Below are 14,303 nucleotides of genomic sequence, written 5' to 3' on the forward strand. Positions count from 1 at the left end.
TTATAATTGCTTTCTCCTGCATTATTATAAATGTAGGGTCTAGATAAATTAATACTTATCAGTTAACCAAGTTTCAAAATGTTTGTAATTCAGGCAATGTTGCATAGGGTCCCCTTACCCACTTATGGGAATGCTTTATACCAAGGCTGGTTAATTTATTAATGTCTGATGCACTCAAACCCTTAAAAATCTGTCTTTTTGATATAAATCAATGCAGTCATGTCAGTGAAAAGATAGTTTCTTTTGTATGCAGAATTGTTTATGACACCATTTACATGAGTTATTTATTTAGTTTCATGGATGGATTCTTTTTAATATGTTGTTGGATTTAAGATGAACAGAAAAAATCTTTGAGGCATTGGGAATTAATAGCTAGGGCAAGTATTTGTGAAATAGACATTCATTTGATAGACCAGTTCGAATATATTTCACAATATATTCATCATTGTATCATTAAACCAGTAGTATATAAGCAGGTTATACCCATCATCTGTTTCTTGATTATAAATACAATTATATATTTTGTTTCTTGTCTGATGGTGATAGAGACAGATTTTATTCACATATATGAGAAGTCACTTTATAGAGACCTATTTTTAAAATGCAGTCATGTATGATTTAATTACAAGCACAGAGGTCTATGCAATAATCACAGCCCAGTTGTAACATACATTTTAATGTTAAAACTTTTTGTATGGATTTTTTTAATGATGTCTGTCCTGAATCTTACTTTCATATATATTAATAACAAAAATATCCAGTGTAATTTTTGTTCTTGCCCAGTATTTTCCCTGCCCAATTTTAGGACTTATTTTAGCTCCAAATATATCGCATTAATATTAATATTTTAATATTTTTGAAAGACAAATGCTCAAGTAAAAGAGTCCAAGATTACATTTTTATCATAATTTCATGTCTTTCAAATTGGAATGACACCATTCCAGTACAGTTTGGAAAAATTAGATAAATGTAGGTATCTTAGTTCAATTTATCTTTTGTAATTTTTTATGTTCTTTTGTCTTTGTAACATTAACCCTGTCTGTTAGCCAATTCACAGGGATATATGTTATCCTGCAAAGAAAGGAACCTCTTCTTCCTTTTCTCACTAAAACTGGATTTAGTTTTCTTCTTCCATGTGGAGATATTTTCTCTTTCTGCTGATGATTTCAATATTTTCTTGTTTTTCTCTGTGTATACTTGATGCAAGCAGCAATCCTCTTTTAAACCATTCCAGAAGTGATGCATTTTATAAAAATACACAAATTGCATCATTATTGAAGAAATGGGTTTTCGGACAACAGTAGGCTTTATAATAAAATAGGGAAACTTTCTCCAGTTTAGGTCTTTCCAGATGTTTTCTAATGGCATTGACTGATGGAAGTTGCAGTCTGATTTGTGGGGAAACTGGGTGGGTCTGGATGGAAACTTGAGTTGGGTGGATTGGTATTTTTCATGAAGACTGCAGAGACATAAAAGGTTACATTTATTGCCCATAAATTGTAATCCAGATTGCCTTGTTCCTTCCACAGCTGCTGCTTTAAGGTGAATAGGATAAACCTAGTTTTCTAGTTTCATATTTAGGCTGAATGAGTTTTGAAGTGGGCACTTTCTGGTTCTACCTAAAGCAAATCTTAAATTATAAAATATCTCAAGTTTTGTAAAGATAGTTAATTTTAATTATGCAAACTGCTAGTCTTTATGTTAAAAAAGCAGCAACAATGTATTTAAAGAATTGATAAAATCCTGTGTATATTTTCTTGTGACACACATATATTCTTTGTATAAGAAGGGAAAAGTTCATTTTTCTGTTGTTTTCTGATTGAATTATTGCTGATAATATATATTTAATTTGTTTTAGAATGGTATTTTATTATAGCTCTTCTTAATGTTATATATCTCAGTGTTGCACTCATTTTTCAACTCCTTTGATTAGGCTTTAAGGGCAAGGAAGTATAACAATAACTAAGATTAATTAAAAGAATATGGAAACAAGAGTAGAGGTCTTATTGTGAAATTCTGAGACTGTATTTCAAATTCTGTCATTAATATGAACCTATGTCTTCAAAAGAACAGTAATTCTCCAGTCTGTTTAATAGGCTGTTTAATTTTTTTTTTTTAAAGAGAGTTAAAACTGCAAACTTTAATTTAAAAAATGTGCTAAATATCTGTGTTACAGCGCATACAAGCTGCAATCTTAACAGCATTTAATAATCCAACAAGTAAAACAGCAGATGAAGAAACCAAAAGAAAAGTCAAAGGTATGGTTTCCTTTGGCACCACTTCCCTATATTATTTGCATAGAGTTTTCTTTTTGCACAAATGAGTTATCTTTATAATATTATCTAAAAGGCAATTCTAGCATTTTCACTCGGGGAAGAGGCAGAGAATTGTACAACAGAGATAATATATTTAACCTGCATATCAAAGTACTTGATCAATAATTGAGAAGAGTACATAAAAACCGAAGATGGCAGAACCTGTGCATACTTATCTAGGAAAATGTTTCACTAAATTCAGGAAAACTGATTTCTGAGAAGGTACTAGGATTGTACTATGAAGTGTCAGACACTACTTTTCTTTTAACTAGAAAAGTAGAAAAGCTGAAAATTTGGCAACTTGATGGGTGCATAGAAAAGATTTCAGATATGTAGAATATAAATAGAAGATTATAGCTCTGAACATATTAACCTGGAAGCATTTGGGCACATTTATTAGCTGCAGAATTATGTAAGGAATTGGGGAGATTATTTTCTGCTAATAAAACACCAGATATATCATCATCTCAAGGAAATCAGTTGTGCTTCTCAGCTTGTTGTTAATGAGTAAAGTTGATATAATTAGTTAAAGATACCGAAACCCCATATTCTTTGAATAGTTTTCAAAATTATTAAGGGGAAAAAATAAAATCTATTGGAATTTATTGCTGCATAACACAACATAATAAAATATCTACCATATTCCTTGTGAAATACTATATATATATATATAGTATTTCACAATAAATTCACAATATATAGTATTTACCATATATATATATATATATATATCGGCAGAATCTCATCTGCCATCATCAGGCTTCTGTATTGTGTTCGTCTGTGAGTCAGGCTTTCACAGCCATTTCTGTTTTAAATTATGGTGCTAGACTACTGCTGTGTTAGAATGTTTTTTCTTCATCCTGATTGGTTGGGAGTCTTGGTCTGTGTTTATTGGTCTTGGAGTTTGCTGTGTTCTGCTTGATTGGTGTTTCTAATATCTTCTGTCTGTTTTGTAGCATTTTTTTGTCTTGATTGGCTGGCAACATTGTGTTTTCTGTACTGGAGGCTTTTAGTGTGGCTTGGCTTCGAGTAAACGGATGGCTAAGCCAAGCCGCACTAAAAGCCTCCAATACAGGAAACACAATGATGCCTCCTGTCTACCAGACATCTGGAAACTAGCTCTTATCAACAAATGAGTCCCAGCCACGAAAATCAACACCTGACCCAAAAAAACACATGACATCACCACCATTCTCCCTCACCAGACTCAAACTCAAACCCATCCCATAGATGAAAGACAACCACCATCCAGAAACCAGACCACGACTGCATCACCAGCTGCCACACTCCCCGACCCCCAAACCAAGCAAATGGACACACACCATGAACACATATTCAGGCCTCAAACTCGGAGCCAAACCAAAACCCGGAATGTCACATCACAGCTACCCACTCAGGATATCACATCATGGGACTCAGGAGGTTACACCACAAAACCTCAAGATGTTGCAACACAGCCAACGACCCAGGAGATTACAGCACAAGACCCAGGATGTCACAACAATAGAACGCAGAAAGTCATCACACAGCCCATGACCCAGGTCATTACGACCCAGGAAATTACAGCACAAGACCCAGGATGTCAAAACATAGGAGGCTACAACACAGGAGGCTGATAGACACACAGCCAATACCTCAGCCACACGTTCTTACGAAAAAGCCAGCCAATCTGCAAACATCAACGCCATCAACCAATCAAGAAATGACAACACAGCCAACCTCCCCACCAGTATATATAGGGAGATGGCAGCTCCAATCATGTTTTGCTGCCGAGCCAAAAGTATTTTCCCACGTCATTATAGTTGTAAATATATAAATATTTTAAAGTTGTAGCAACGTTTCAGCAGAATCTCATCTGCCATCATCAGTCTTCTGTATAGTGTTCATCTGTGAGTCAGACTTTTACAGCCATTTCAGATTTAAATTTGGGGCAGCCTATTGCTGTGCCAGAATGGTTTTTTCTTCATCCTGATTGGTTGGGAGTCTTGGTCTGTGTTTATTGGTCTTGGAGTTTGCTGTGTTCTGCTTGATTGGTGTTTCTAATATCTTCTGTCTGTTTTTTGGCTTTTTTGTATCTTGATTGGCTGGCAACATTGTGTTACTTTATTGGAGGCCCTTAGTGCAGCTTGGCTCCAAGTAAATGGACGGCTATCATTAGTTAGGAAGCTGGGTTTCATCTGGGTGCCTGGTTGGGGTGTGTTTGAGCTGGAGGTATCAGGGGGGATCTGTTTGTGCCCAGGTGTTTGCCTGGCTTGTGGTGTGGAGATTTTTTTGTTTGTGAGTGCAGGCTTCCAAATGATTGACAGCCTGGTGGAATCATCTCTTCTATTCATGCTTTCAGATCTTTTTTCAATCTCTATGGCTACTCTGATAATTCTGTGAATGGGGCTTTCTATAGTGGCTAGGGTTTTGGTGCCATTGAAGTTGATGCTATGACCTGTGGCTTCCATATGTTGGACTAGTGAGGAAGTGTGTTCCAGCTTTTTGACTGCATTTTTGTGTTCATCCAGGCGGGTACTTATTCTTCTATTGGTCTGTCCAATGTATGTGGCTGGGCATGATGCACAGGGGACTTGGTATATGCCTTGGTTTTCCAGGTCAATTTTATCTTTGGGGTTGCTAAGGATGGCTGCTATTTTTCTGTCTGTTTTTTGCTATAGCACCCCAAAAAATCCCCACAGAATCCATCATATGTGCAGTAGAATCCAGCCTAACTAAATTAAATACAGATGAAGCTGATAAAATAAGACACCAAGTTACCAACATCCTATGCACAAGCAAACCACCCAAAAGCAACTTGCAGAAAAATGAAATTAAAGCGCTACAAAGCCTGAAAAGAGATAGCAGCATAATCATCCTCCCAGCAGACAAAGGGAATGCCACTGTAGTAATGGACAGAAAAGACTATGAAACAAAATTGACAGACCTACTCCAAGACTCCACATACAAACCCATAAACACGGACCCAACCACATATCTGGAAAAATTAACCAAGAAGAAAATTATACCAAGCCACATGAGCAAAGAGATCCAACAGATGGTCATCCCAAGAGAAAAATCTTCCAGATGCCCCAAACTATACGGCCTCCCAAAAATACACAAAGAAGGCATACCTCTCAGACCCATAGTCAGCTCCAGAGGAGCACCACTACAAAACCTAGCTAAACACTTAGCAAAACAGCTACAGCCCCATGCTGAAACAGCAGCTTCACATGTACAAAACTCATACCACTTCTTGGAAATGATCAAAGATCTACATGTGGAGCAAGAAGATCTGCTTGTAAGTTTCGACGTGGTTTCACTATTCACTCAAGTCCCGATAAAAGAGACCCTTGAAATCATCAAAAATAAATACCAACCAGCTAAACACCTCATGGAACTAACAGAACACTGCTTAACCAACACATATTTCATATACAAAGGACAAAGATACAAACAAATTGAAGGAGCCCCATGGGATCACCACTGTCACCCGTCATTGCAAACCTGTTCATGGAAGAATTCGAATCCAGAGCCCTGGCCAATGCCATCCACAAACCCAAACTATGGTTAAGATACATCGATGACACATTTGTGATTTGGTCCCATGGAAAAGAAAACCTAAACAATTTCCTAACACACCTAAACAGCACACACCCCAAAATCAAGTTCACCATGGAAACGGAAACAAACAAAGAACTACCATTCCTAGATGTACTAATCTACAAAAAAACAGATGGCACACTAGGACACACCGTATACCAGAAGAAAACACACACTAACCGCTACCTCAACGCCCAATCCCACCACCACCCAGCACAGATAAACTCCGTGGCTTAAACACTAATTAACAGAACCAAACACCTGGCAGACAAGACACACATTAAGACTGAACTATGCACCCTGACTAAAGTACTGACAGCCAACGGCTTCCACAAAAGCAAAATCACCAGCTTGATCCACAAAAACACACTGAAACATAATAGAGACCCAGAAGATGAACAGACCTATGGAACAGCTGTCCTGCCCTACATAAGAGGTACTACAGACAAAATTAGTAAGGTACTACAAAGACATCACATCAAGACTGCCTTCAAAACAGACAGAAAAATAGCAGCCATCCTTAGCAACCCCAAAGATAAAATTGACCTGGAAAACCAAGGCATATACGAAGTCCCCTGTGCATCATGCCCAGCCACATACATTGGACAGACCAATAGAAGAATAAGCACCCGCCTGGATGAACACAAAAATGCAGTCAAAAAGCTGGAACACACTTCCTCACTAGTCCAACACATGGAAGCCACAGGTCATAGCATCAACTTCAATGGCACCAAAACCCTAGCCACTATAGAAAACCCTAGCCACAGAATCATCAGAGAAGCCATAGAGATTGAAAAAAAGACCAGAAAGCATGAATAGAAGAGATGATTCCACCAGGCTGTCAATCATTTGGAAGCCTGCACTCATAAACAAAAAAATCTCCACACCACAAGCCAGGCAAACACCTGGGCACAAACAGATCCCCCCTGATACCTCCAGCTCAAACACACCCCAACCAGGCACCCAGATGAAACCCAGCTTCCTAACTAATGATAGCCGTCCATTTACCCGGAGCCAAGCTGCACTAAAGGCTTCCAATAAAGTAACACAATGTTGCCAGCCAATCAAGATACAAAAAGAGCCAAAAAATAGACAGAAGATATTAGAAACACCAATCAAGCAGAACACAGCAAACTCCAAGACCAATAAACACAGACCAAGACTCCCAACCAATCAGGATGAAGAAAAAAAAACCATTCTGGCACAGCAATAGGCTGCCCCAAATTTAAATCTGAAACCACTGTAAAAGTCTGACTCACAGATGAACACTATACAGAAGCCTGATGATGGCAGATGAGATTCTGCTGAAACGTTGCTACAACTTTAAAAGAACAACTACAATGACATGGGAAAATACCCGAACAAAGCCGAATGCCATACATGTAAGTACCCGCAAAACTTAAGAAAACAATATATATATATATATATATATATATATATGCTACAACTTTAAAAGCACCACTACTATGGCCGTTATTTTCCACGTCATTGTAGTTCTTTAAAGACACAGCACGCCTCACAAGTCTCATCTGCCATCATCAGGCTCTGACATTGTGTCCGTCGTGACGTGTCCGACGGACACACTTGTGTCAACGACGACACAATACAGGAAAGCCTGATGATGGCAGATGAGATTCTGCTGGAAACGTAAGCTACAATATATTAAAAGAACTACAATACGTATATAATAAATATATAATACACATACACAAACACACACATATATATATATACACACACACACACACACACATACATACATACATATGAAATAAAAACCAAAATTGAATTTAGTCATAGATAACTCGTTTTTTATAATAAAACTGTATCTGGATGCAAACATCCAGTGACTTCTTTCCTCTTATTGCCATCTGGTGGCTACCCAAGTATTTGCATTTTTGGTATGATTTCCTCCTCCCCCCACCCTCCGCTGAGGGATGCAAACTATAACTTACTTTGGATGTACCGGTATATTTTCTGAAATAAATTCTAGAATTAATTCTGCTAAATTTAGAATAGAGATGCACAATTTTTAAAGAAGTTCTTTTTTTCCAGCATATGGAAGAGAGGGTGTGAAGATGAATTTCATAGACAGAATTTTTGTGGGTGAATTGACCAGCACTATCATGTGTGAGGAATGTGAAAACGTAAGTATTATGGCATTTGATAAGAAGAATGCTGAATAATCATTTGGATAATGGTAGGCTAATTTCTGATATCGTCATGACAATGTGGACTGGCTTCTTAAATATTATGGAAATCAATTCATTAAGTTCAACTTGGTTTCCACCTCTCCAATTTGTATTTGCTTTACTTGGAGAAGAAAGAAATGCCTTTCTTATAATCAGCATAGATCTAAGAATACTAGTTATGGAATATACTAATATGTAAAGAGAAAGAATGTTTTCTCCTGAAAGATTCATTAGTACATGCAGACCAACACTTGTAGTCTGCAGCTTGAGTAAGAGAAGGAGGCACCACAGAAGTCAATAGACTGGCCTCAAGTAATGGTATGAAATGTGTGAGGCCTTCAGGATGGTCCTGGTTGGTTGTTCTCTGCACCATTGTTGCTGTTGTCTATTCACTTCTTTCTCTATCCTATCTTCTCTGCTTGACGGGAAGATAAAAATGCAAAAAACCCGCAGACATTACATCTATTTTTCTTTGTTCGCTGCCCATCCATTGTTGAAAAAAGCAAGTGAACAAAAATTACGGTAATAAGGAAGAAAAGCAACTTTAGGCAACAGAGTTGGTAGTGTGCCTCTTACCACGGTATAGACTTTGGCATACTAGTTTCTAAAATTAGAGACAACTCAGTTGCTTGGCGCCTGATTCTACCAGCCAGTACACTTGGCCTTTTTTCATAGTTTGCTTCTATTTAATTGGTGTCTCTGCTGAAGGAAGATTCTGTTGATCCAGTTGAAGTTTATGCCTTAAAAGAAAGGAATGAAAATTCTGAAAACTGCACTTTGGCCTCATTGCCTTCCACAGTTCCTTTTAAAAAGTTGCAAATCCATCAGAGCAGGAAGAGGGGAAATAACTGAAAATGATTTCTCCCCTTCTAACAGATAGCAAAAACTTCCTATTAGACAAAAATTAGTTGAATGTATAGTTATGTAATTGTGGGGTGATTAAGTATGATTTACAAGAAGTATTTTTTATGAGTAACACTGATTTAAATATATTTGTCCATACCCTGTGAAGAAGAATCTTTTAATAGTTTCTATAGCTTTCATTGGTGATAATGAACAGTTCACAATTATGTGATCTTTTCTAATGTGTCTGTATTTCTGAATTCAGGAGGAGGATTGCTTATTTGGTTTCCAAGATTCTCTATCCTGCTCCTCATTTTCTGGTATTAAACCAAATTAGTAGAATTCCATATGAATCTTGCTTCATTGCTTGTACATTGGTGTCAGAGGTTTGATACTACTATTAGTCATATATTGAAGTTAGTTATTTCTCCCATAAGCTGTTCAGAGCATCCAGTAGTGGGAGGTGCTTCAATCTCTGCATGTCTACGCTGGGCTTAATTTGTGGAACGCTCCTCCTCCTCCATGGGACTCCTCCCCAGCGTTCCCCAGTTTTGGCTCAGCCTCGTTGTGGATAGGCAGTGCTTTTTGTTCTTCCTTGGAGGAAACAGGAGTATTACTCAGCAGGTTTGGATATAGTCCAGTTCGTTTTTTTCAGGCTTTTAGCCTCCAAATCACTTTACGATCTCCCGACGTTAGCTCTCTCCATCTGGTCGTCAGAGATCATTTGCATTTTCGGGCAGCGCTCTTTCGCGCCTGAAGCGGCGGGCGGCTTTGGCATTGCTCCAAGTCCCCCCCCCCCATCTGCTTGTTCTACCCCCTGTCATTATGATTCCGCATTGCCTTTCTCTATATCGGCAATAGCGGCGTGGGCATTTTCGCTCTCATCCGAATCGTATCGTTGAGTTTTCCCCTCAGAACGCCGTCTTAGTGTGGAAAGCAGTAAGAACTCTTTCCACCCCTTCCCCCGCTGTTCCTTTTAGCCACAAGGAGAAGCCGTCAGAGGCATTTCCCCACGCGGCGGGAGTTTGTTGCTGGGAAGCATGCGTGCGCCAAAAATAATGGCCATTGTTTTTGCCTTTTAAAAAAAAAAACTGCGTGGCCGCGCTATTTGTAACTCGAGCTGTGTGAGGTAGTTTTCCTTCCCGATCAGAGGTTTTTCCTTCTGATAACCTAAGGAATTATTACACCTCGTTTTCTTATTAGATTCGAGGCCATCCGTGTATTATTGTTAGCTTAACCCTCACAGCCTTACCCAGCAGCACAACAGCAAGCACCCAGGCCCATGTCCGCCTGTGCAGGGAAGCTCTTGAAGGCCTCTCTTTATTATCTTGGCCTTTCAGGCGTTCTTAATTTGGCTGTTTGGATATTCACTATATCAAGCTGTTTCTCTATTAATTTAGATATATACATATTTATATCTATATTTATATATTGGTGACCTTCATTCACTCCAATAATAATAATAATAATAATAATAATAATAAATTCACTATTAATATCTTAATAAGGAAAGATATTATTACTGTGATACGACTCATATTATATATACATATATCTTAATTGAAAAAAAACAAAAAACAAAACAAAACAAGGGGATAAGATATTATCAGGGCAACCGGTCCCTTCTTGGATCAGCCCCTGGGCGTGCCAACCGCCTCGACAGTATCGCTTTGAATAACGAGCATACTGCATCTCTTTCAATTCAAAATGGCAGGTGGTAGTAGCTCTCAGACCTCAACATCAAGGGTCAAAGCTAAATCTCAGCACAAATCCAAGCAGACAAAAGGTCATTCTAAAGCTTCAGAAAAGGATGCCAACAGGCACCATAAAGCATTAGAAAAGCAAATAGATAGGTGTGCAAGGGAGGCACACAGGGCCTCACAGGACCTTCTGCCCCCCAGTCCAGTACCGTCTACCTCTTCCCATCCTCCTCCTCCCCTAGATCTCTCCCTCTCATCCAGACACTGCTTGGTTTCCCAGACTCAACAGGCCCAGTTACCTGGAACACAGACCACGCAAAGGGCTCCTGAAGCTACATTCACTCCGACGGCTGCTGGTCTTTGACAGGACGACATTCTTCCAGAGGAAGTTCCAGAGAGAATGAAGGCGTGGATGGAGCTGGCAATCCACCAGGGAATTGCAGCAGGTCTTCAACACGCAGTTCTGACCAGAGAACACCCGGTAACCACTGACTATGATTCTCAATCTCTAAGGTCGTTGACCAGATCGGAGCAACACTATACCCAGGTACAGTTTCAGGGGGACATGCCCCTCCAGGGGCCGCAGGAGGAGGAGGAGGAGGCAGAAGAAGTGGATTACATTGATCAAATGGAACAGATTGGGTCAGGATCAATACAAGACAGTGACCCGGCCCTGTCAGAAGCAGACCCCCTAGAAAGTGGGATGTCTGAGGATGAGGGCCTTATTCCTGATCAACTGGTATTTTCAGGATTATTCCGCCCACAACTATTCAGATCACTTTTGTTTAAGGCAAAAAACATTGCACACCTGAACAAGTCGGCCCCTTCTACCACTCCAACTCCTTCAGAAGTGGGACCAAAAGATCTAATTTTCAACCAACCGGTAGTCAAGGCAGATGTGATTCCAGTTCCTCACATGTTTTCAGACCTGGTACAGAAACAGTGGGCGTCTGCAGCGGTGTACCCTGCCCCCATGGGATATGACAGGAAATATTTTAATTTGGCCCCTGATTTCTCAAAATGGTTGAATACTCCCGAGGTAGATGAACCTATAGTGGGATTAGCATCCTCGTCCTCCATTCCCAGTGAAGCGCTGGAGGCATTAAAGCCGGAGGAAAAACGAGCCGAGCTTGCCTTACGCAGGGCCCATCAGTCTGACGCATGGGCCAACAGAGCGGCCATGGCCGCTTCCTTCTTTACCTGTGCTTCTCTCAGGTGGCTCCATCTCTTATGTCCCTAATTCCAACATTAGAGCGCACCAAGATATTGCAAAACTTATAGCAGCCACTGAATTCTCAGCTGACGCAACTTATCATGCGGTCAAGTTTTCAGCCAGGGCCATTTCCTCATATGTCACAGCACGATGCTTACTATGGTTAAAACATTGGCAAGCGGACATTAAGTACAAATGCACGCTGGCTTCATCTCCTATTGTAGGAGACAGACTCTTTGGCCCTGCCCTCGACCCGCTGATAATTGAAACCCGAAACAAAAAGAAAATTCTACCTTCCCTTTTTCGGAAGTCAGATTCTAGAAACCCTCAGTCCTTTTGGAGGGGATCCTTTCGGCCCTTTTATCAGGGATTCTTCTCACCCAGATACCAGAGACCCCCATCTTTCAGACCAGGGCAGCCAGAGAGGTCCAACTTCGGGGATAGGAACAGAAGGGGTGGCCAATCCAAGAGATTCTTTCGAGGAGCAGGAAATAGGTCTTTCCGGAGTCCAAGATAACTCCCCCGGACCTGGATCCCATTGGTGGATGCCTTAAATTATTCGCGGACCAATGGGACTCCTCAACGTCTGATTCCTGGGTCAGAGACATGATCAGATTTGGTCTTGCGCTGGAGTTTCAATCCACTCCCCCAGACTTTTTCATGTCATGCCCTGTTTCCAGAGATCTGATTAAACGTAATCTTATGGAAACAGCTATCCATCATCTACTGGACATACGAGCCATCCAACCAGTAACTACCAATCAATGAGGGTGAGGTTTCTATTCACACCTTTTTGTTGTTCCCAAAAGTTTGGTGGGGGGGGTGGAGAGCAATATTGGATCTGAAACGTCTCAACCGTTTCTTAGTATATCGCAAGTTTAAAATGCACACCCTGCAATCTATCTTACTTTGCATCAGAAAGGGTGACGTCCTTACATCCATAGATCTGATGGAGGCGTACCTACATATTGCTATTCGGCCTTCCCACTATAAATTTCTGAGATTCTGTTATAATAACCACCATTTCGAATGTGTAGCCCTTCCTTTCGGACTAGCTTCTGCCCCCAGGACCTTCACGAAGGTTCTCGCAGTGCTAGCTGCTCATCTCCGTGATATCCCCATACAACTCCAGTGTTATCTTGATGACATCTTGATTTTGTCATCTTCCGATCATCAAGCAGTCAGAGATACTCAGAACACATTACAATCCCCACAACAACACGGGTTCTCAATAAATTGGAAAAAGAGATCATTTAACACCATCGACTCGGTTAACCCATCTGGGGGCAGTCATAGATACGGTGGAAGGCAAAGTTTACCTGTCAGCAGACTAAATAGCATTCAGCAATTAGTTAAGGAGATCAGGGGTCTTAAGAGGGTGTCCCTAGCAGAACTATCAAAATTGTTAGGCAAGATGATCTCATGTATATCTATCATCCCTTGGGCCCAGCTCCACACTAGATCCCTCCAGTGGTTCCTGCTCCTGTACCAGCACTCCGGCTGAAGCAACTCCAAATACAAGGTCAAGGTACCATCAAAGGTCCTCATATCTCTCCTCTGGTGGACCAGACCAGTCATCAACAGAGGCTGCCTCTTCAAAGAGCCACACAGACTTACCATCACCACCAATGCCAGCCTGTTTGGATGGGGAGCGCACGTTCAATCGCTCACAGCCCAAGGCCGCTGGTCTGCCATAGAACAGTCGTGCAGCATAAACTGGCTGGAGCTTCGAGCAGTACACCTGACTCTCCGCAGCTTCCTTCCACAGGTACGCAATCAGCACATACTAATATTGACCAACAACGTAACAGCCAAAGCTCACATAAACAAACAGGGGGGCACACAGTCGAAACATCTCATGCGGGAAGCGGAGCGCTTGTGTCGTTGGGCGGAGAGCAACCTACTTTCCATCAGAGCAGAGCACATTTTGGGCTTGTCGAATACACAGGCAGACTGGCTAAGCAGGGCCACGATCGATCAATTGGAGTGGCGCCTCCATCCGACCCTGTTTCAAGAGGCGGTCAGGACATTTGGACAGCCAGTGGTGGACCTGTTCACTTCCCCCCTCAACGCTCAGCTCCCGAGATTTTTTTCCAGGTACCCCTTGCAAGGAGCGGAGAACTTCAATTCACTCCGCTGTCGTTGGCCCCCGGGACTTCTGTATGCATTCCTGCCACTTCCACTGCTTCCCAAGGTCATCCAGAAACTGCTAGATGAGAGGGCGGAGCTGCTTCTAGTAGCTCCTTACTGGCCCAGACGGCTGTGGTTTGCAGACCTCCGCAGTCTATCCATTTTAACACCATGGAGAATTCCGCCAGACAGGGTCTTGCTAACCCAGGGACCCCTTCAACATCCGGACCCTCAATGGTTGCACCTGACCATCTGGAGGTTGAGCGGAGTCGTCTGAAGAGTGAAAAGTTTTCCAACAGAGTTATCGCCACCATCCAAGCCGCCAGAC

The 14,303-nt window shown here is 41.0% G+C and overlaps 1 protein-coding gene across 1 annotated transcript in view; it reads left to right on the top strand.

Annotated features, from left to right (window-relative positions):
• The window catches only part of USP45 (ubiquitin specific peptidase 45), a 79,797-nt gene that overhangs the window by 54,275 nt on the left and 11,219 nt on the right, over window positions 1-14,303 (top strand). The window contains exons 10-11 of the mRNA XM_087942966.1: window positions 2,177-2,258; window positions 7,953-8,044. Coding sequence (XP_087799092.1) covers window positions 2,177-2,258; window positions 7,953-8,044 — 174 coding nt within the window. The remainder of the gene's footprint in view (window positions 1-2,176; window positions 2,259-7,952; window positions 8,045-14,303) is intronic.

This window comes from Notechis scutatus, chromosome 1, assembly GCF_049901735.1.
Source record: "Notechis scutatus isolate UNSWTSFEM ecotype Mainland chromosome 1, rNotScu1.2, whole genome shotgun sequence".
NCBI classification, from domain to species: Eukaryota; Metazoa; Chordata; class Lepidosauria; order Squamata; family Elapidae; genus Notechis; species Notechis scutatus.